Below are 24797 nucleotides of genomic sequence, written 5' to 3'. Positions count from 1 at the left end.
GTTCACTCCTATATAAGTGAGCTCTGCTGCAGTCTCACCACAGCCCCTAGATTCCGACCTGCTTTCTCTGAACTCACAAAATAGAACTTCTCACACAGAAGTTGCTCACAGGCTTGGACGTGACCCATTAAAGACCGAGGTCCCACACATCTATCTGTTTTGTCTCTTCGGCTGCAGACTGAGCACAACAGTTTCCCTTCTAATCTTCCCAGTCGGCCTTGATCTACACTCCTCTTCTGTCTGTGATTTGTAACTGGTGTCACACAGTTTATGTGTGGGGAGGTTCCTCCTCTGTCTGGCCAACGCACCCTCTTCCTAGCAGGCCTCTCCTAGGGACTGGTCGTCATTATAGGATTTTACCGAGTGTATGTCAATCTAGAGAAATAAGGGCACCAACCTGTTATGAACAAGATCACGGACTGGCCATTCAGGCGTTAGAGCATCCATCAGGAAAACAATGTCTAGTGAAAGGCACACTGTGAGCTGCCGTGCCACCCATTAGGGATCTCACCAGGACAGGGCTAGACTTAAAAGCACCCTTCTAACAGAGACTCTAAATCCAAATTAGAGGAGTATCACACCTTAGCAGTAAAAGTAGACGTTAAAGATCCTCCTACGACCTTAAAGCCAGCCTAGGAGAGGAAAGTTATTTAGAGTCACATCAGTTGCTTGTATGTGGTGCTCTGTCACCAAATGTGTTAGGAATTCTACTCAGTGAAAATGCGATAAATAGTCCTCTGAGGACCTATATAGTCTATATTTGCAAATGACAATAATCTATTCAGAAGAGGGTCCCTGGAAGAAATGGAAGAATCTGTTACTAGAGTTTTCTATTTTGGCTATACAGTTCTTCTGTGGAAAATATTGCAGACTAAAAAGAGACGGTCTTTTGGTCTATCAAATACTTGTCAGAAATTTTGACTGACAGTCGTAAGTCTCTTAAAAATATAAGAAAAGGTATTTTCTAGTAATAATTTTAGTAAATTGTTTTGAAATAGGAACCTCAGCCAGGCGCAGCAGCACACATCTGTAATCCCAGCACTCTGGGAAGCAGAGGCAGATGGATCTCTGTGAGTTCAAGGCCAGCCTGGTCTCTACAAAGTGAGTCCAGGACAGCCAAGGCTACACAGAGAAACCTTGTCTCTCTCTGTCTCTCTCTGTCTCTCTCTCTCTCTCTCTCTCTCTCTCTCTCACACACACACACACACACACACACACACACACACACACACACACTTCTAAAATATGAGGTCAGCATAGTAAATGTCACCCAAATCATCTTTGGTGGATCTAGTCTTTTCACCTGAAGAGAATTGTGGGAATCAGGAGATGGAAATCTTCACGAGGAGGCAGCTGCTGTCCGTAAAACTCAATCACTCTCTCCGGCACGGTTCCTTAAGCTAAACACAGATAGTGCCTTTCCAACAGGCTGGCTGTTATTACAAGTTCAGACAAAGTCACTCATACAGTTCCAGATGAAAAGAAATGCTTCACTCAATTTCCTGTGGCTTCCCGGCGTCTGGACTATGCTTTGTACCTTCTTCTCTTTGTTTGAAGACAATTAGGGACTGAACTGCTACTTGGTTCAGGAGGGGGGAGAACATGTTATGCAAGTCAAAGAGCTTATGAACGTGTCTCTGAGGCACAGCTCTGCTAACGAACAATGATGGGCCTTGTTCTGCAGATGTGACTGTAGAAATGCACAGCAGCCTACAGCCATGGGTGGCAGCTGGCCCATGCAGCACACAACATTAGCCTGCTCAAAGAGACACCAGGTGTCTCAGGTGGATTAGGCACAATGGTCCAATTTGAACATCAACACAACAGTGTTGCGGACATCCTCTGCAGCAACTCTGTCCTTCCCACACCAACAACACGTGTGATACAGCACTTCTGTAACCGAACTGAGCCCACCTATCTAATCCAGAGTAGAAACCTCATGATTACTGATGCTCTTTCTGTTTCCAGAATAATTAACAAGACGGTGAATGGTGACATTAGAGTGGAAACTAAACTTACGTTTCTGACTAATGTTCTAGACTATTATATTCTGGCATGTTGTAGAGATTTAGTTAAAATTATACATAATTTCATCTATTTGCCTGGATAATAATCCTGTTGAATGCTCTTGGGATGCAATAGCTAAGGAGAACCATAAAATGAAAATTACAACCAAGATACAGAAGAATCTGAAGATGAGATTAGAAGAGGACTTGTATTTACACTGTTCTGTCTGCATGAATCTCACAGAAGAATGGTGAACTGAGTTTACTACAACTAATATTGAGATAGAAGTCAAAAATCACCCTGATGGTCAGAAACACAACTTCATCTTCCTTAAAATGCTGGCATTCCTTGGGGTGGAGTCGGGTGGTGTGACAGTTCTAAGGAGTGAGTCCTAGAGAAGACATCACAATGTTCCTGACATTCCACTGTTAACACAGTCTTTGCTACACTGTTCTGGAGAGGATGGAGGACAGTAAAACACCAAAAGACCTGGGGAGAAGGCTGCTTCTTTCAGACTCTTCACTGATACCTTTGCTCTGGGGGATTGCACGGGCTTGCTCGGCTTCTCCTCTCTGCCATCAAAGGTTTACTGGTTTGCACAACTACATAAATAACCTCCTCCCCGCCTTCCTCCTACTGTGTTTTTCAGGCAGGCAAGCCAAGTGTGAGGTAGCAGAAACACTAGCTAATTTGTCATTACCAGCTGTAACTAGAACTCGCCCAGTAACCTATGGCACCACTCTTCTTCCTCTTTCAGTCAGCATCTGCATTTGCTGGTTAAAAATGTACCCTCCACCCCCGATTCAGAACTGAATTCTGGAATCCTACTCCCTGACCTCTCAAATGAATATAAGCCCTGCAGCACTGTGGTGGTTTTAATGAGAATGGGCCCCGTGTGCTTAGTCCCCTGTTAGTGGAACTGTGTGGGAAGGTTAGGAGGTGTGGCCTTTCTGGAGTAGGTGTGGCCTTCTTGGAGGAGGTGTGTCACTGAAGGTGGTCTTTGATGTTTTCAAAAGCCCATACCAGGCCCCTCAATCTCTCTCTTCACCCCCCTCTTTCCTCTTTCTCCCTCCCTCCCTCCCTCCCTCTCTGTCTCTCTCTGTCCCCATCTCTTTCTCTGTGTGTGTGTCTCTGTCAGTCTCTCTCCCCCCTCTGTCCCCCTTTGTCCCCCTCTGTCTCTGTCTCTCTCTGTCTCTGTCTTGTCTCTCCCTCCCTCCACCCCTCCCTTTCTCCCTCCCTCCTTCCCTCCCTCTCAGCCTACCACCTACGGATCAGTACACAAGGCTCTCAGCTACTGCTCTACTGCCATGCATGTCTGCTTTCTGCCGTTATGATCATGGGCTAACCTAGGCTAACCCTCTGAAACAATCCCCCACGGTGTTTCTTCACAGCAACAGAACAGTAACTAGGATAAGAAATCAGATGTCTTATTTACTGGTCTGTCCCCAGGACACAGACTAGTACCTGGGGTGATTATTTGTTCCATGTATGTTCTATGTAAATAACTACATAATCATTTGTTCAGTGATGGACAATTAATGTGAACAGTCATGTCCTTAAGAAAAGAACGCAAGAGAACTATCATGAAACTGCCAGACAGTGCTCAATCATTCACCTGGCTGACGCTCCGTTCCCTTTAGAAGCCTGCGCTCTACAACATCACAAATCTGCATGTGATGGTTCCTTCTGTACCCTCAACACAGCACATCATAAAAAGCAGAACTCTGCCTATTTGAATCTAGTTAGAGATGCAAAATATTTCATCTTTAAATGTGTTGAGGAACTGATTTCTTAGAAAAATAACATATACTTAAACCTATAACCATACTATGTAAGACTATAAAACACTATTAAGCTGCAAATTAAGTAGTACACACACACACACATTCATCATAAGCCTGAAAACACTTAATATTATTAGTACAGATTACTGAAAATGTTCTCGGAGCAATAGTATCCTGCTTTATACTCCTGGCTCTACTCACCTTACTAGGACATAGTAAATGAAATTCACTCATTTATTTACAGATCTTTTTTTCTTCATAACTATGAGACTGGGAACTGAGCTTTACAGCTTTGCATTATCAATACCTAGTAAATAAAAAGCTAGTGATAAGCTGTTAATATATATAGCTGAATATTAACATAAATGTTAAAATGGAAAAAAAAGATGGAGAGATATCTTAGCAGCTAAGAGCAGTTGCTGCTCTTCCAGAGGACCAGGGTTCGATTCCCAACCATCTATAGCTGCATTTCAAGGATAGCTGATTTCCTCTTCTGACCTTCACAGGCACCAGACATGCATACAGTATTAAATATACATGCAGGCAAAACACATACAAAAGAACTAAATTTAATTAAATCTAAAAGTAACATATAGCATCAATTAGTCAATCAAAGAAGTTGAAAAGTGTTTCCACAAATTCAAAAGGACTTCTGCAATAATGCAAGTTGTAACACTTTAGAAAAAGAAAATCAAGTAGTTATTAATTACAAATGAGGGGGAAAAAAAACAACTTTCTAAGATTTACTCATTAGAAAATGTCATTCCTGTCTTACATTGAAAAGGCTAACACATAATCAACCCAAAGTTTGAGAAGTGAAGAGGAAAGAAATATCTGTGCTCTTCAAAACATTCAAAAACCATCATGAGTTTCATAAGCTGACAGAACAAATGAGACTCAAGTGATACCCTAAGTACTAAATTTTCATGACACTGGAGACCCAAAATGAGTTCTTGTCATGAAATGTCAAGTGCTTCATTATAATCTCAAGCCTGGTGAACATGTTATGACTGTGGCCAGAGCAGAGGAAAACAGTAGTGTCTCTAAATCAATCGTGGGCCATGAAGCCAGACAGACTGTATGACAGATGCAATTCCTTTCGGCACCACTTGCGCGTAACTAATTGATGACAATCGTATGTCCATATTGGCACGCTTCCACAGGGGACGTGTGTGAATATGTCACCACATCTGGATGCTAGGCATGTTGGGGTCCTGAGGCACAGAGACCTACTAAAACCAGAGGCCCAGCAGCTGCACTCAATGCACACCGTGGGAACTGCAGGGAGTGATGAAAGGACTGAATCACCACGAACTGTAAATACAGATTTATTTCATTAAAACACGAGGTAACTGCTGCAGCCACCTCTCACTCAAACAGACATGTGCCTCTTTATGAAAGGAAAAAAGCTACAGCATATGTGTGTGTGTGTGTGTGTGTGTGTGTGTATGTGTGAGCGTATACTTTGTCAATAAAATTTTTATTTCTCTCATAAAAAGATGATGACACACACATTAAGCAAAATCAAAAGTTTACCTGATCCACACAGAAACTAGGCTGGATGAGTCTGACAGAGCACTGTAATCACGTTTCAAAGAACAGTTCCCTTCCAGTTCACTCAACTGCAAATTCAAAACGCCTTGTCACAAGGCCTATGCTGAAAAGTCAGCACATAACAGTAAAAGGTATAATGCATCATATGTGGCTTCATCTTTAACACAAAAGGCAGGTGAACGTAAACTAGTATCTTTTATAACTCACATGTAGAGAAATCAGACTGAGCAATACTTTTATTCTGACTCTACATTCTAAGTTACCAGTACATTTGATAATTGTCTTTAACCAGTGTTTTCAATAGTCATGCAAAACCACGAGGTGTTTTTATGAGGAGGTTCCTATTATGTTCACAAAAATCCCTTCAATAAAATAAAACTTACAGCTGAGAATCCCCTTGTAGATGTATAAATCAATCTCTCATAAGCCTTAAATAATTACTCTTTCTATGCAGAAACCATTCCATATAGCAGTAGTTCGGATATGTCACCATGAATAAAATTCTCATTTTAATCAGATCAGAAACTAAAAGTTCAGTTGCCTGATTACCTTTTCATCTCTCGTATACATTGCCTTTCAGGCTCTGACTTCTTTCAAGGTGCCCAACAATCACGATTAGTGTGTGTGTGTGTGTGTGTGTGTGTTGTGTGTGTGTGTGTGTGTGTGTGTGTGTGTGTGTGTGTGTGTGTGTGCCTGCCCCGTTATAATGGGCCATGCCATTTAGGCTAAGCTGGCTGCCCAGTCTCTATCTCCTCAGTGCTGAGCTGTCAGGCACACCCAACCATGCCCGCCTTTTTACACACTCGGATTCTCATGTTTGTGCAGCAAACACTTTGCCTACTGAGCTACCTCCTCAGCCTTTAGATGATAATTCCCACCTCCACACCCGCTCTCGTAACACAGGGCCGATCTTCTAAGCGGTCTTGTTAGCCTAGGCTGGTCAGTGAGTAACAAGAGAGGTATTGCCAAAGTAAGCTCCGCCCCCTTCGTGAGGATACCCAACACATAAAAGGCATCTCTCACGCTCTGTCTGCTTGGTTATGATTGCCTCTCACTCCCTCAGCATTCGCATAGTGATGGGAGGCATTGCTAATATATTAAGACTTTTTCACGTGTGGATTGAACAAAGAAAGTAATTTCCTTTTTAGAAATATCATACAAGGCTCTTCAACACATTCTTTTTACTTGTAGGCTCTCAAGTGCTTTTAGATGGCAAGACAATGGCTAAAAAGAAAGAACAGCTTGGAGATAAAAGTAAGTAACCAAAAAATGAGCCCGTTTTTTTTTTTTTTTTTTTTTTCTCATCTTTGGCTTATTTAAGATCAACACCAAATATAAAAAATCCTCCCCATGAGAACAATGCTGGTCCCTCCCACCATAAAACAGCATCTCGACTCTTTATGTATATAAAAGCACAAACTATAGATTTTAGGAATGGATGGGGCAGGAGTGATAGAGAAAAGATGGGAAGAAATAAAATTCAGATGCTGCTGAGCCCATGTAAGTAACCTCTGACCTCGTTATCTATGCCTCTTTTATAATCATAAATGGACTGGGACATTCAAAGAACAAGACTGATTCTACCTCCAGTTTGGCACAAATAATCAGACAAGTTCTAGGTCCACTGTCAGGTTTATTTTTTATCATCTGCCCCAAGACAAAAATGTAAGGATGACACTTAAAGGAATTATCACTAACAGACAGTAACACTCTGGTGAGCAGACATTAGCACCCTAATGAACCAACTCCATCCAATGAACTGTCTTGCGAATCTCTTTTGTTTTGTTTTTGGTTTGCTTTGGTTTGGTTTGGTATGGTTTGGATTGGTTTGGTTTGGTTTTTCGAGATAGAGTTCTTATGTCTCATATTTCTGGTACCAAGTCAGTGCAATTGCTAGTGAGCCCACAAAACAAACAGCAGTGCTCCTCTGAGTGAAGACCTCAGGCGCTCACTGTCTTTTGTAGATACAAAGAAACAACGCCCCTTAATGGGACCTCAGAGAGGAAGGGAACATTAGCCGGGCACTGCTACAGCTCAGTCCTTCAACCAAAAGCCCTGTTTCCATGCTCCATGAGACCCATGGGGAATGATCTAGGCGCGCATAGTCTCCCACTCCTCTGGGCAACACCCTCGCAAGGGCACGCAGTGTTCAAAAGGCAAGCGGCAGGAACAGCAGCAGCACTGGTTCGGATTCAGAAGTGCATGAATTCAGAAGAGCCTCCCAGCTCTCCTTCCCATTCTCAGAGCTTCAAAGTGAGGTCCGCTGTGAGCAGCCTACGGGCTCACTCTTAAAAAAAAAAAAAAAAAAAAAAAAAAAAGCCCCACCTAGTTGGAGGCCCCAAACAAAAAGAACCCAGCCTAGTGCAATTCACACTCTTGGCACAACCTTGACCCAAATTAAAGCACAGAGAAACACGTTTTCTATTACCATTCATAAATATCCTGGGATTTGGAACAATAAAATTCCTCTTTCTAAAAGAAGTCTACGAGACAGAAGCAGTACAAATTAGGCAGAGAGAAGATTAATTAGAGGGTTTCTGAGAGCTCGTCTCTTCCCCTGGGATCACTGTCTTGTCTAAGCGTCACTTTGAGGAGCGGGCACTTTCTTAGGGATCACCTGTTCCCTTCTCTTCACACCCACACATTCGCACACAATGCACCTACCTGACTTTTTTGCCTTGCTCGGTGAGCATCTTCACCAAGTCAGCAATGGGGTACTGAGCTTTGGCTGCGCACAGACCATATCCTGTGAGGGGACAGTATAAACAAAAGAAAGTGCTTTTATTTTTGAAATTGTACGGAACGCAACCACCCTCTTGATTAAAACATTTCTACGTCAGCATAGGCAGTTAACTGGACCAAATGAAGGTGGATTTATAATCTGGACTTTTAAAATAAAAATATTACCTTGACTTTGAAACTCAAAATCTAATGGCCCCCTCCTCAACGTCCCACTAAGTCTCATCTACAGCATGTTCTTGCCACGTTCCATGCACACACTAGACTATGCCCACTCTCATGTGTTTTTAAACTCTGGGTATGTGTCTTTGGTGACACACATCACCTCTACAAGGTCACCATTGTAGGATCGCTTCTGGCTTTGCTACTATTCTTTCTGCAATACCCTGAATAGCTTTTCTTCTTCTGTTCTCCTCCTTAAACAGCTGAATCACCCTCTTGAGCATTCAATTTGTCCCATGGCTCTCCATAAATCTTAGTTTGCTTCGCCCCAGGCCTTCAGCCTCTGTGCTGAGCCCTGCTGGCTCGACCTGTGGTCTGAGCTCTAGGACAGCATGGTGGTCATGCTCCAAACCTCATGTCTTCAGAGGAAGACTCTCCTCTGACTCTACTCCCATAGTCAGATAAATTAAAAAATGGTCCTTTCTACTTGAAGTGTGCCTAAGTACAGCCAAGGATGTGAGTCACCTCTTCTAGCACGCCAAGAACATGTCCGTATTACCTGTACAGTGACTCACGTCTGTTCATTCTTTTCTGGCCCTTTTTTTTTCCAAATGCCAACTCCTGGCTCCAGCTATTACCTCTGCTTTCTACCACCCACAACACCACCCGTCCTCTAAGGCTCAAAACAAGTACCAACTTCCTGTCAATCCTTCTTGGGTTCCTCATGAAGGAAAAAGTGTCGACACAATTCAGGTTAGCCACCGTCACAGCACACTTGGCATTATTAATCTCCCTATCTGACAATGCCTGAAGGAAAGAGACCATCTCCTCTGTATCTGCATACCTTTACACGCAAATGTAGCATGCTTTTTTTTTTATTTTGTTTTGTTTGAGACAGGGCTTCTCTGTGTATCCCTGACTACTGAGTCACTCCATAGACCAGGCTGTCCTCACAGATATCCACCTGTTTCTGCCTCCTCAAGTGTTGGGGTTAAAGGTTGCACCAGGCTGTGTAGCTTTTTACTAGGCCACACAGATGTCTTTGGACAATTCACTAAGCAGGTGAGTCCCACACATTACAGCATATTTCTACACACTGACTAGCAACAGTTGTCTCATCTCTGTAACAACCAAACCCTCCATTCAAATGTCTTAAAGAGTAACACTGCCTTACACTGAGGTTCATACTGAAACATCAAATTCGCCTAACATTTGTTATTTTTATCCCAGTATGTGCTCAACCAGTAAACTGCCCACCTGTCAAGTCAGCAGTCTTCCTTCATGGAAAACTCCTATAATGGCATGACAGACTTAAAATCTTAACCTGGCATTCTGTGGCAATCACGAAAAACTGAACTAAGTCATATACATTAGAAACTGAGACCAAGAGACATTCAATGACTTGCTCTGTGTCATACAGACTGTTAGAGGCGAAAAGTAAGAACAAAAGTGACATGCTGGGTGACAAGTTCTTTTCAGTCCATCACTTAAATCACTACTCAGCCATGACTACAAGATGAGCTCCTTCTGCTATGTCATGCTGTCTAACCTGATCAGAAGCCATTTATTAAGACAGTATAATCCCTAACAACAATCTAGACATTGCCATTAAACCCACAGGAAACCGTAGTCCTCACCCCTCATCACAGAAGTTTCACTTGGCAACAGACGGACGCCTTTGGGGAAAACCACTGAGATTCCCGATGAACGTTTAAACAGCTGATTTTGAAGAAACTAACGCAACCGAGTTTTACCGGATGAGTCAGACACTTGTACATGCTACACCTAACTTAATCTTCCGTGCACCAAAACTGACAATAAACGAGACTCAACAGTAGCTTAACATGTGTCCAGAAGCTTGCAAAGAGGGCCAGATCCCACTACATCAATTGATAGGGCATTTATGTTATTATACAATAGTAACCTAAAAACTGAGAGCTCTCGGTGTCCTCACCCAGTGAGCTCTCACCCAGGGACCACTGCTGTTCCCATCATGTTTCCAAAAATAAGGAGGATCCCATGGCTAGAAAAGTCGCAGGCCCCAGGGGAAACCTACTACAGTTATGCTGCTGAGTAGACAAAGCATTAAACTGCCTCCTCCTCAAGAGTCTCAGAGTAATGACCCTCTCAGCCCTCGTCCGGGAACCTTCTATTTGCACTGTGACTGACACAGTGACTCGCAACTGTTCAAGGTACAGAGAACAAGAGACGGAAGAGCACTCTGTCAAATGGAGCGCTGTGTCCTGCAGCCACGCCTCCTGGGGCTCAGGGACTCACCCCTAAAGGAGCAGTAAAGTGTCGGTGAGAATCAGAAAGGATAGAAGACTACAAGAAACATTGTCTCCTGGGCACAGCAGGGCAGATGCACGTGCGAGGACACAGTGGTTGTCAATAGCAACGCTCAAAGCCAATGCGAGCCCCAACATGGAGACGGGAGGCCAGCATGAAATCCCACTCCTAACAATGGAGTTAAGGCAACAGTTAGCTATTGGGGAGGGGGGAACCCCTGGAAAATGCTCTAGGGGAAGACTGCACATCCACCAGGGTTTAGGTGGCACAAATTGGTCTTGATGAGTTAACATACACACACACACACACACACACACACACACACACACACACACACACACACGTGGGTGAGTACAGAAGGGAAGTGGATCTGAGAAGGGCTTGATATGATCAAAGCCTGTATGAAATTCTCAACGAACTAATAGAAACTTTGAATGAAGAGGTTTCAATTTACCTTTCTCCTTTTACTCAAATGTAATCAATTACGACAGCAATCATACGTTGTTTTGGTGTTTTATAGATTTTACTTTTTTTTTTTACCTGGAGTAATAACAATGCTGTTAGCTTCCCGTATCATCTCAACTGCGTTGTCAAGGTTGATTTCTGTATGTGTGCCAGAAATTTCCATGGGCTTTCCGCCGGCTGTTGAAGTTGTGCCGTAGCCTCCAAGAATCACGTTAGCCAGGGAGCGATTCATTGCCTAAAGAGCAAAATCGTCACCCCTGAGAGTTCAGTCTGTGGAATTCTTTGAAAAAACAGCGTGACCTTTGTGTACATGAAATGCGGCACCATTTTAAAGGACCTGATTTAACTATTTAAAGAATTTTAGCCACAGGTAGCTTCTACGATCATTTCAAAACTTAATAATAGAGATACCTAAGAACCTTAACAATTTTCCAAGAAGGTCAAATGCACACTAATATATTTTCAGAAAAAGAAAATTAAAAACAAATACTCAAATGTAAACTGTATGTAAGATGGAGAAATTAATGAAATTTTGGGTGTTCTATCACTGTGTAGATACTGAATAACCAGCTTCTCTCTCCGTATTTAGATGAACTTCACCATAACAAACGAGAACAAGAGATTTTTGCAAAAAGAACGTTTTCACGACGTGACCTTATGCATCCCCCCAGTAGATTCTGCAACTGTATCCAAGCTGTCCGAAGACAACCGGAAGGAATTCAAATGATAATCATACATTTCGTTCACAACTCCACATCTCTTTGCATCCAAAAAAAAAATAAAAATATCGGTCCAGACATTGTCACTTTGCAAGTGCCTTGCAGCTCCATGCAATCTTCTACCTAAGTACCATAGAGGTAGATAGAGTCATCCTTAGGATCCTAGAGTGTCCCACCTTCAAGGAGGCAGATGGACAACGGGATGTACTCTTTCGGTTTGTGCCCACCCTTTCCAACTGTAAAATAATCCCGGGAGAAAATTCAGAGAAAGGCATCTCTCACTCCTGGCATACTCACATATAATCGCCCAAGACTGAACCTTACGAATGCCCCAATTAGACTATAAGACAGTGAAGGTTCTAGTTCTGTAAGGAATAACTAGAGGGGACGTGGTAAAGGGAGAAAACTAGATGTTTTAAGAATTAACACTACTTACTGTTTTACTTAGGGTTTCTACTGCAGTGATAAAACACCATGGCCAAAAGCAACTTGGAGAGGAAAGGGTTACTCTGCTTACACTTCCCCATCATGGTGCATCACCAAGGAAACTCAAGGCAGGAGCTGATGCAGAGGCCACAGAGGAGTGCTGCTTACTGACTTGCTCCTTATAGCTTGCCCAGTCTGCTTCTTATAGCCACCCAGGACAACCAGCCCAGGGATAACACGACCCACAGTGATCTGGACCGTCCCACATCAACCATCAGTCAAGAAAATTGCACCACAGGTTTGCCCACAGACTAGTCTGTGGGGGGCATTTTCTCAATTGAGGTTCCCTCTTTCAAAATGACTCTTGCTTGTATCAAGTTGACATAAAACTACTATTCATAAATTAAAGCGCTTTCCATGATGAGTACTTCATGGGGGAAAACTCCAAAAATGTTTAAAACCTATTTTCAATGGTTGCAATCCACTCTATCACTTAAAGGCTTATCATCATCTTTTTTCAATGTCAGTAGCTTGTTTTAAAAGTTTTTTTTAAAGCATTCAGAAATCTTCAATAACACCACATCCAATTTAAAAAAAAATACACACACAACAGCGTCATCCATATGATAATTACTAGGCCAGTGACAACCTTGTAAAGACATTGAGAGAGCTGAGGAGGTCCAGCAATAAGAAAGAAGGGAGAAGGAATGTGGGAAATCGCCACACTTTAATAAATAACATAAATTTCAAAGATGACGGATAGGGGGATAAGAGAAATTTTGATGTTTTGAATTAACATCCTAATTCCAGCCTGGCAGGAAGTTTATAAACTCCTGAATAAAAACTGAAACAGTAATAACTGGGACTTCCCAAACATTCAATTTTTGATGTCTATAACTTTTTCTAGTTTTGTTATAAGATTCTGAGATTTAACACTCAAAAAAAAAAAAAAAAATATGGTCTACTAAACTTTTGCCATAATCTTAAGGCTGGTGAGATGGTTCAGCAGTTAAGAGGACTGGCTGCTCTTCCGGAAGACCTGAGTTCAATTCCCAACACCCATGTGGTGGCTCACAACCAGCTACAAAGGGATTCCATGCCCTCTTCTGGCATTGAAGTGTACATAAAGGCAGAACACCCCTACATTTAAAAACTAGATAAATAAAAATTTTAAAGCCTATTTGGGGGGTTAGAGAGATGCCTCTGTAGTTGAGTGATTGCTGAGCAAGTATGGGGACGGGAGTTTAGATCCTCGTTAGCCACCAGCACCCCACGCCCACCAGAGCTAGCCATGGTCCCACACACTGCAACCTCAGAGAACTGAGTCCCAGATGCAGCCTGAGACCCTACCTCAAAGGATCAAGGCAGAGAATGAGAGAGAAAGATACTCAATGCCCTTATGTCTTCCATACATCTAGGCCCATGCTCCCCCTACACACACACATGTGCAAATATCATACATGCATCCACATACATACACCCACAAAACTATTTAGACACTGAGGTTCCTGTTACAGAGAACTTCTCTCCAATGGACAGAGAGTCCACATCTTGACGGCAGAAGCAAGAGATCACAGAAGCCAGTGATGGAGTCAGACGTGTGAGGACAGAAGCATTGTCATTCTATCTTGGCTTAAGAAAAAGCACTATTTGTCCTATAAAGCTGAACAGGGTGAGGAGGAGAGAATTTCTGAGGACATTTAATTAAAGTTCACTCATTTGGGACGGAACTTAGGGAGAAAAGAAAAATAGTGGCTTTACCATCAAGGTCTACTTGTTAAACACATAAGCAAAATTATATCACCATTCCACTAATTCCATGTGGTCTCCTAAAAATTACGTTACTTTTCATCTCTTAATTTACCACTGCAACATTGTGTTCAGAACAAATGTTTAGGGTTTACGGCTTTGTGTCTCTTTATTTTTTTTTTCCTTATTTTATTTGCTTCCTTATGTGATTCATGAGACCATCTTGTGACCACTTATCCACAGTTGAGGGGCTCCCTTTAAAAAAAAAAAGCCACACTGTCCAAGCTGGCTCCTTTTGAGCTAATAGGTCCTATAATGAAAGTTATGTTCTACATTAAAGAGATCATTAACTCACATAATTCCAGCTACACTGAAGGAAATTGGTCTAAAGACAAAAGAAAGGTCATAAAATACCCAAAACTAAAGCAACAGTATATATACCATTTAGCACTGTCTCTTGTCTCAAGGCATTGTTGACTGATCAACCGCAAAGAAAAGATAGAAACTCTGCTTGCCTTGGCTTTTGACTTACTCCACCCTGCTCTAATTCCATTTGAAAACAAAGATGAGAGGTTTTCCTTTGTCTAGAAAATGTTCTCCCAGTCTGGTCTGAGCTCTCTCTCCCAGGCAATAGGACAAGCAGAGGGACTGCAGAAGACAAGGAGGTTGACGATTACAGCTTGGCCTAAAACAAATTACGGATATGTCTGCTGTTTGGGACACTGTCTGCATTTTTTCAGGTTTTATGACATGACTTGTAGCCCAACCCCAGCACGGGGCTCAGCGGGTTTCCCAGTGGAAGTCACTGTCAGAACAAAAATTTGATTTTCGAGGTTGCTGGTTAGTCGCTTGGGGAGCACTCCATTTCTTCCCACATAACAAAGCCACCCTGCTTAATCTGAGCTTCCATCTTTGCCTCAGGAAAGACTGAAGAAGGCCAATATACTGGTACCATATGGACGCGAACAGCACCTGCCACCATCACCTATCCACAGAGGACTCCAGAATAGTAAGTTAACTAACAAAATGAACACACAAGTTTCACTTACCAAACAGTGTGTTCGTTTGACTGTGCTAAGTGCTAGACTTGGCTTCACAGATGCAAAGGTGTGAAGCTTGAAACACGTCCTCTACAAAATGAGACTATTTCCTAGCTCCGAAACCACTGTGGGCACTACTTACAAACATTAAGCTAATGTTTGTAAATTGCTCAGTATAAGACTTGCAGTATTGCCAGGCGTGGTGGCGCATGCCTTTAATCCCAGCACTCAGTAGGCAGAGGAAGGCGGATCTCTGTGAGTTCAAGGCCAGCCTGGTCTACAAAGTGAGTCCAGGACAGCCAAGGCTACACAGAGAAACCCTGTCTTGAAAAAAAAAAAAAAAAAAAAAAAAGACTTGCAGTATTGAAGTAACTTTGAGCAGCCAGTGTTTCACCAACTGTTCCCTTCTAAATAACCTTGAGCTATTAGTCATAAATTATTTTTTTTAAAGAGTTTCTTCTAATACACTAGTGCATGCTACAAATCAATGATCAACTATAATAGAAATATAGGAAGAGTAAAAGCTTCTACTTTAAATGGCGGGCTTGTTCTTTACTGGTTTCTCACTCCTTTGTGCGGGAGTGCGGGAACGACAGAAGGTGCACACTGTCGGTCAGAGCTCGGACTGTATGGGTCTCTGAGATCTGTTCCTCAGCACCAACAGCCAACAAAAGAACCGCAGTCTCAGTGAGATCTGTTCCTCAGCACCAACAGCCAACAAAAGAACCGGCAGCCTCAGACCATTTCCTTGTACTGGTGAAAACTTACAGCAGGAACACTGCAACCATAGCAGAGTTCAAAACAACTCACACTATGGATTTGGAAATATTATGGTATAGCTGTATGTTATACTAGGGTGTAGATGTTAAGAATATATTAGTCAGAACATTAAATATTAGAATAACATAATACATTATAAAGAGGATGAACACAAACACAAAAATCCAGAATTGAAGGACTGGAGAGATGGCTCAGAGGTTAAAAACACTGGCTGTTCTTCCAGAGGTCCTGAGTTCAATTCCCAGAAACCACACAGCGGCTCACAGCCATCTGTAATGTGATATAATGCCCTCTTCTGATGTGCAGGTGTACATGCAAGCAGAGAATTGTATACATAATAAATAAATAAATTTTTGAAATTTTATTTATTGTATATGAGTACTTTATCATCAGATCACATTATAGATGGTTGTGAGCCACCATGTGGTTGCTGGGAATTGAACTCAGGACCTCTAGAGGAGCAGATGGTGCTCTTAACCACTGAGCCATCTCTCCAGCCCCAAATAAATCTTTTTTTTAAAAAAGAAAAAAAATCCAGAACTAGGACATCAAATGTTAACTTTTGAATGATAAATGGGAATTATGTCATTTTATTTTCCCTTATCCTTTTATATTCACCCAAATTCCCTACATTAAACATCCCGTGCTTTTATGACTGAGCTTTCCTTCCGAAGTAGGACCTTCAGAGGTACGATCTGGCCTTGACGCCTCTATGTAATCCCAGCTGCCCTCAAAATTAACCCTCTTCCTCCTTCAGGTCCCCAAATGCTGAGACGTCAAGTGTGTGCTGCTAAGCTTGGCTTGTAGTAGGTTTTCTTTGTTGGTTTTGTCGGTGTTGCTGCTTGGGTGTTTGTTTGTTTGTTCATTTTTCCTTGGCTTACTTAGTACCCACTATGTAGACCAGGTTGGCCTCAAACTCAGAGATCTGCCGGCCTCCATCTCTGCCTCCCAAGCGCTGAGAACAGTCATATACTACAACATCCGACCATGCAATAGTCTCCTTCATTGAGGCTCTCACTGCCCTTAGGTCCAGAGGAGTAAAAACAGAGACTTAATCCGATCTAATATACTTACAGTCCCAGACAACTATAAGCATGGATTAGTATAACAACTCAAAAACTTTAAAACATTGAATGTTTTACAAACATTAACTATAAAACATGGGAAGGGTGTGCTTGGGGCGGTGGAAATAGAGATGACACAAAGACTAGGAAAACATCCTGACATGTCAAAGGACAGAACAAATGGAGAAAGATGAGGTCATTTTACAAGAACACACAGAAGAGAGTATGCCAACAGGCACCTTTACTGGGCAATTCATTCTAGCTACTGTTATTTAAAAAAAAAAAGCTACTGCGGGCACTGCTGTGCTGCTGTGGCTACAGCAACATGGAAACTAAATGCAGCTTGGAAGACTTCTGGTCTGGGGAAATCGCTGCACACCCCCCCGCCCCCCGCCCTTGCAATTTGATTTTAAAGCTCTTTTTTTTCCCCTGGCAAATCATCTTTAAATAAACAATGAAAATCTACTGCCCCCTGTTGGTCATTCAAATTCTCCAGATGAAACAAAGTAAAATTCTTTAAAAGTTCATTTTTGAAGAAAGTTGTATTTTTTTTTTAATAAAGAACTAAATACAATTTCTCTTTAAGGTCATTTGTAATTTAAACACCTCAGAGCTCTTGAGGTTTTCGAACAAAATACAAATTTTTCAAATTCCAAATATTTCCAACTACTTAGGTAACATGATCATCAGGTTGGTTTTAAACTTAGGTTGTCAAGCCCTGTGATTTACAAGATGACCAAAAAAAAAAAAAAAAAAAAAAGAAAGAAAGAAAAAAAGAAAGAAAGGAAGGAAGAAAGAAAGAAAACTTTCATTACAAAAGGATAATGCCAGTGCTTTAACTGACATGCTATTTCTCAATTAAGGCAAGTAAAACACTAAGATGCAAAAATGAAGGTTTTATGAAACCTGAGGTAACTGAAGCAGCTGGGTAAGTATAACTCTCACCCTTCATCAAAAAAGCTTTTTTTGTATAACAGATGGAGACTTTTACAGAGATCCACGACTAACCAAACGACAGCGGTAAGTGGTCGTGTGGTGCCCTACCCCAAGCCCTACACCCTTAGTGTCTTACCCAGGGAGAACGAGAAGGGGAGACAGAAACACTGGAAGACTCCGGAGATGGTGCCTGCTGCTAGACAGTGTCCCCTAGACATGACAAGGGGACGCACCCACGAAGTCTCAGCAATATGGCTTCCTGAAGAAGACCAGGATAATGACAACACCAGTTGAGTGTCGACGTGGATAAGTTCCACAAGGCCCCACTCCCTGCCCGCCCCCAACCAAGATGGAGGTAGCCAATGGCTACTGAGAAAGGGACAATCCATGTGGTCAGCCCTGGATGCACATACTACAGGCAACACTGAATGGACTCAGTATGTTGTCTGTACATATGTGTACATACATTACAGAGGAAAAGGTCTTAAATTGGGAGGGGTTGGGGTTGGAGAGGGGGAGGAAAGGTGAGAGTGACATAAATACAATGTTCATGTATAAAGTTCTCAAAAATGCTACATTGAGGGGAAAAAAAAGAAAAATAAGGAGCTGGAGAGATGGCTCAGCAATTAAGAGCACTGGTTGCTTTTCCAAAGGACCCAGATTTGAGCCCCAATACCCTCATGGTAGCTTATAACCATCTGTCACTACGATTCCAGCCCTCTGCTGGCCTCTGCAGGCACCAGGCATGCAAGTGGTGTACAGACATACATGCACACAAATGCCCATACACATCGACAGTCTTTTTAATTAAACAAAGACCTCAGCCAGGCGGTGGTGGGGCACGCTTTTAATCCCAGCACTCTGGAGGAAGGGAAGGACCAGTGGATCTCCGATTTCGAGACGAGCTTGGTCTACAGAGAGAGTTCCAGGACAGCCAAGGCTACACAGAGAAACCCTGGATCAGAGGGGGGAAAAAACAAAACTACAAGAATGGGGGTGCATAGCTGTCCTAAACATATTATTAATAGATATAACACATACTATCTATAAACCTCAGGTGCCTTTATGACTATTTTCTACTTCAAATGTTTAAAGTTCTATTTTATATAGTCTCGGTAAGGATATGGACATTGAAAATATTTTTTCAGGTTTTTTTTTAACTTGTCTGTTATAAAGCTGTGCAAGTGGGCTTCAACAATAACCCAAAAACATTCTGTAGAGAATAATAACTATAATTTAAGCAAAGTTCTCAGTCAGATTCATAGTTACTTGCAAGATACTTTCTGTCATCAAGAAGAGAATTAATTAGGAACAAAAAGAAAGCGTGCCTTAGCCTCTACCTCCTCGCAAGTGGTTGCATTAAAGGCCTGTGCCACCGAGGGGAGTGTAGATTCCATCACAACACATGTAGATAGATAGATGACACTTTCAAACAATAAAATAAAACACATGAAGAGTGTCGTGGATGTACTTTGCACAAAGATAAATTTTTTTTTTTTAAATCAAGTAACTGTGAAGTACTGAGGAAAATTAAATGAACTTGGTGTATCCGTACAAACACTTAATGTGAAGTCTTAAATAAGATTTTAAAAGCAGAGTCTTTCATGATTTAAAAAAAAAAAAAAAAAAGACAAGACTATTGCATGTGATATTTTAAACCTTAAAGTGAAAGCTAGGCACAGCATATTATTCTGCATTCCTGTAATCCTAGCACTTGGGAGACTGAGGCAGGGGATTAAGGATTGGGGTACCAATCTCCCAAATTCAAGGCCAGTCAGGGCTATTGGCAACAGAATAGAATCCTTTCTCACATTACAGAGAGGGGGAAAAAAAAAAGGATTCTGAATTGAAAAGTACAATAAGGTCAGTCATGTGAATACACAGTATACAAAAGAATGGTTTAAAAAATAATGACCTAAAAACTACATTGTACAGGCCCCTCCAGATGGAGAAAAGCATCAGAAGAGTTTTGCTTTTTAAACAACTGATTTACTTTCACTGCAAGCAGAAGGAGTGACAGGCACACCCATGTCTGCGGGAGACCGCTCCCTTCCTCCTCCACACGTGCACTTCTTACCACACACATGATGTAGGACAGGATAGCACCGGAGGAGCCAATGAGCGCGCCCACAATGGTCAGCAGGTTGTTGTTGAGCAGGAAGCCCTCAGCACACAGAGCCCAGCCGGAGTAGCTGTTGAGCACAGTGATGACGACGGGCATGTCGGCACCCCCGATAGCAGCTGTCAAAGTCACGCCCTGGCGGGGAAAACCAAAGGAGAGCGAGAGGTGAGCGTATGCACAATCAGACCCCTGACATTCAGCATCTTGGTTCTTCGGCATCCTAACTTTCTAATTAATTATCACCATAGAGGTTCCAGTTTGGGTGGTGAGCAAGTCTTCCCTATGGCCAACTCTCTCAGAGACGTGGCAACTATAACATTTAGTCACCACCACCTCCCTACCTCCCCCTGCCCCAAAAAAAGTCCCTCAATTAAAGGGATGGAAATTGGCAGAAACTGGAAAGGAGTCTCTGCTTGGGAAGATGAAATGATACCAAGTGGGCGTCCCAGCTCTTGGTGGGTGTAGACCAAAGTCAGGCCCCTGCTAGTAACAAGTGGAGCAGATAAAACTAAGGTCATCGGTCCACAGACTTACTTGTTTGACGACCCAGAGGACATGGCTTTGGTGACATAGCTGGAAAGTGAAAAAGAAAAATCCTACAAAGGAGTGGGCTATTGTCATTTGAAGGAGCCCCAGTTGCTATGTATAAACACTACCCAAGTAAAATGTGTGTCAGACACCAAGCAATCCTGTTAAGGATAAAACAGCAGCAGGTTTCAGTTGTTGTACCGTAAGAGCCGTAATTTGAAACATCAGTCTAACCAAGTCAGCTGCCCCAAAATAAAAATAACATGAAAATTTTAAATTAGATTATAAGTGGTTATCAATATTCTAGATGAATACAACAGAATCCAGTGTGTCTAAAACAAAAATCATTAACAACGTCCATGATGCAATGCAAAGTTATTAAATACAAGAAAGTAGAAAGGATGGGGGATACACTTGTCATTCATTCTAGAGACCCGTCCATTTTTGAGCTTCATTTCTATGTGAGTATATAAGCCAAAAGCAATTAAAAATATCTTTTGTGTTATGGGGATATTTTCAAACTGTATCTGTAAGTTCCTTTTAAATACATTCTTCATTTCTCAAAAATAATAATTCTTTTTTCTATATTATATGTTTTTACATTTATACACTTCTATGGTATAGGTTTTAAAACTTGTTGATTAGATTGAAAACACAAAAATTATTTTCTTTTATTTAAAATTACAAAAAAATCCTCACCAGATAAGACAGAAGAAAACTGCGCTTTTAAAACACACAATGACAAAATGTCAAGTCACTCTTCAGTACTCTAAAGCCTCTGTGCTGAAGCCGTGACCTAACATAACTCATGAACAAGTCCCGTTCATGTACTACAGACCTCGTGTGTGTAAACCTAAGAGTCAGTATTCAAAAAGAAACCACTAGACCCGAGCCAGGCGTGGTGGTGCACGCCTCTAATCCCAGCACGCGGGAGGCAGAGGCAGGTGGCACTCTTAACCACTGAGCCATCCCTCCAGCCCTTCTCATCCTTTTTAAACTTTCTATATTCTAAGATGGTGAGCATGTGGCAAACTGTTAGGCACTTGTACGCCCTTGGCTAGGGATCTTGAGGAGACAGAAACACGATCAGATTGCAGTCTCGCAATAACTCCCCAGCTCCTCTCTAAGAATATGCTTCTCTGGGCCCAGCTACTTACCATGAGAGTGGAGAGCGCGGACACGGAGCCCAGACAGGTAATGCCAGTGGTGAAGCTGGGGTCAGCCATAAATGGGATGATCCCACCCACGCTAGCAGCCAACAAGCCTGCATTGAGCGCGTGCCTTCCAGGTAGCAGCAGAGGGGCTGATTTCAGGATACCTGGGCCAAAAGCAGATGGTACTCAGAACCTGGACTGTGCCGTGGGAAAACCCCAAATGTCGCTTAATCCTAGATTACCAAAATTCAGTATCAGAATAGTAGTGTAGCACTTCAGGTATGAGACATAAAGTCAAGTTAAGAATCTTACATGTGACACACATTAGCAAAGACAGAAAAATAAGGTTCTTTTCTTTGTCCATGTACTCGGTCATGGAATCTTAAAAATTGATTTTTTTTTTTCTGGTATGACCAACACAGAAGCTGTTAAGTGTGGCTTTGTTTATTTACAACTTCAATTCAGAATTCTGGGACGTCAGCATTTCCGATTCAATCAGCTGAGCCCAAGGGAGAAGAACTCTCGTTAGCTATTTCTAAAGAAAAAGCCCCAGACAGGAATGTTTTAGACTCGAAGTTCGTTTGTGATTTTTTTTTCCTTAACTTACATGGAAGTTTCCCCCATTTAATAATTTCATTATTCAGAGGCAAAAAAACCCATAATTTTACATCACAAATGAGTTTCTCTAGGGACTCATTTGTGAACCACACTGCCAAAGGCTCTCTGGATTTCCCCCTCAGCTTCCATTTCCACGATTCCACGTTGCAGTGGTAAAACCTGCTGTGGTAGATTGCTGTGGCAGATTGCCGTGGCAGAACACTAAAGCACGCGCTGGTTTTCAGAATGAGTTCGTTAACCAAACTCATCTAGGAAGTGTGTCTCTGCTCTAGGAAACATGAGGTCATGTCTCAGATAATACATAGACATCTCTAAACAAAGACCACGGAGTTGCTACTTCGTTCATACACCTTATCAAATGCCCATTAATGTCTACAGATGTCTGCGTATGGATTTCTACTATTACTTGTCTGCAGAACAAAGTGTCACAAAGCCTAGAACCTCTAAAAGTTAAAATTAAATTTTTTTGCGGGGAAATCTTCCACATGTGTCTGAGTACAATACAAACCCCCTTCTCCCAACAGCCTCTACACTTGAGTTTTCTAAAAATGAGTCAGACCCACGAATACTCTGAACAACAGGCATTTACTTGTACGTGATAGCAAATCAGTTACCTTGTAATTTTCCATAGGCAACAAGGGACCCACTAAAGGTGACCCCACCAATGTAAGTGCCGAGGTAAGCCACAATCTTTGTGAGATTTGATGTTGCATCCATTGCAAAATGTGGATATTCTACAATGTACTCGGCCGTGCAGGTCAGCACAGCTGCCAACCCCACTAAACTGTGGAAAGCAGCGACCAGCTGAGGCAAGTCGGAAATCTGGATGCGCTTCGCAATGGCCAATCCTGTCGGGAAAACAAAGGTCAAAGAGAAACTAACCCTGACAGGCCTCTAGAGAACAACTATAAAAACAGGGATTGCTTCATGGTCACAAGTGAACAATTACCTGGTTCCCTACAAGGACAGCATAGAAGGAAAAAATAGTCTATAGACATATCATGTCGAAACAGCTTGTTTTTCACCTCATCTAAGCAACATCAAATAACAGTGTACAGCAACAATGTGTGCCTCCTCTCCCAAACTCCAAACACACCCCAAGACAAAAGCTTATAAAGGTTACTTAAAGCTCCTGTTAGGTCTCTTTATGAGTCCCCCCCACCCCGCCCCCCGAATGAAAAGGGAAGGTATAGCCAGTGCTTACAGCTACGCATACACTTAACAGATGGAACTTTGAAGAAAACAAAATTAAGCCTAGGTTTTCAGACAAGTAGAGCTAAGGCCAAAACTAAGGAAAACTTCTGGGTAATAAATTCTCTAATTCTGAAGGATTTTCCACAGAGGTAGAAGGAGTGGGGATTTGAACTTGTTTAAGATCGTGTGTAAGCAATTTCCCTCCAGGTAACGACAGCGCAACAATTTTCCTGTCAAATGTCTGTCTTAGAGTTGTTACTAAAGGACTCGTGGCTTTCCTGGGGCAAATACTCTCCTGGGAAAGACTTTGCGACCAGATCACTGAAGGGGAGGGTACATGTATGATTTATATAAAAGTGAGTGGTGTAACTTCCAATCAATAAAATATACGATAGTGGGGGTAGTGGAGACTCACAGAGGCCAGAAGAGAGCATCAGATCCCCTGGGCCTGAGTTGCAGGCAGTTGTGAGCTGCCTAATGTGAGTGCTGGGAACTGAGCTCGGGTCCTCCGAATAGCAGGGCAAGCTCTGCACCAGCTCTCCAGCCCCAACACGCAGTATTCTTTATTCCAAGTTCCAAAAAGTTTACTGACTTTTCAGGGCATGACTTTGTTCATTTTTCCTAAATTCTTGTAACCTGTCCCAAACCTAGAATTTTCAACTGCTAACCACACCTCCCACATAAACATTAGTAAATATTTTATTTACATTTATAGGTATAATGAAAGAAAAGCTACGTCTGTGCTGTGGACCACAACATTCACGTGTAAACTTGGCTCCCATAACAACCATGTAGGGGACTTCTTCACTAACTATGGTAACAGTTTTCAAACACAGGAAGAATATGTTTATTTTTGTGCTTAACACAGTGTAGCCACCATAGTCATATTTTAAGCTGAAACTATATTAAATCTTTCCCATCACTTTCTTAGGTCTAGAAAAGAAACAGAAGATTTATAATTTGTCAGTACTTCTGCCAAAAAAAATTTCAACCTGCCAATGTTATATCATTGAATGGAAAATGGGGAATAAATTCTAACATCCTGCTATTTCAAGGGCATATTAGAAAGTATAATACATTCATTTCAAAGTAATTCGTTACAAGGAGGTATATGTTGTTAGCATTAACTTTGTTTCTCATTTAAGTTTATTTAATCTTTTTTCTTTGTTTGTTTGTTGGGGGTTGGGGTTTTTGTTTTGTTTTGTTTATTTGAGACAGTGTTTCAATTTAGAGTCCTGGCCATCCTGGAACTCACTCTGTAGACCAGGCTGCCTTCCAACTCACAGAGATCTGCCTGCCTCAGCCTCCCGAGTGCTAGGGTTAAAGGCGTGCACCACCACCACCTAGTTTTCTTAATTTTTAGCAATGGTTCAGTTTTAAAACCAGCCCACAAAATTCCTGAAAGCTTGACAAGAGCTCCAGTAACACTGGGGAAGATTAAAACAGCGGTTTTCTGCTCAGTCACGT

The 24797-nt window shown here is 42.0% G+C and overlaps 1 protein-coding gene across 1 annotated transcript in view; it reads right to left on the bottom strand.

The window, feature by feature from the left end:
- The window catches only part of Nnt (nicotinamide nucleotide transhydrogenase), a 90918-nt gene that overhangs the window by 9681 nt on the left and 56440 nt on the right, over positions 1-24797 (bottom strand). Inside the window, exons 15-19 of the mRNA XM_051172594.1 lie at positions 22751-22984; positions 21522-21682; positions 19792-19971; positions 11076-11235; positions 8010-8091 (exon numbers count right to left, since the gene is read on the bottom strand). Coding sequence (XP_051028551.1) covers positions 8010-8091; positions 11076-11235; positions 19792-19971; positions 21522-21682; positions 22751-22984 — 817 coding nt within the window. The remainder of the gene's footprint in view (positions 1-8009; positions 8092-11075; positions 11236-19791; positions 19972-21521; positions 21683-22750; positions 22985-24797) is intronic.

Source organism: Acomys russatus, chromosome 30 (assembly GCF_903995435.1).
Source record: "Acomys russatus chromosome 30, mAcoRus1.1, whole genome shotgun sequence".
In the NCBI taxonomy this organism is placed as follows: Eukaryota; Metazoa; Chordata; class Mammalia; order Rodentia; family Muridae; genus Acomys; species Acomys russatus.
This window is presented reverse-complemented; position numbering and strand designations above follow the sequence as displayed.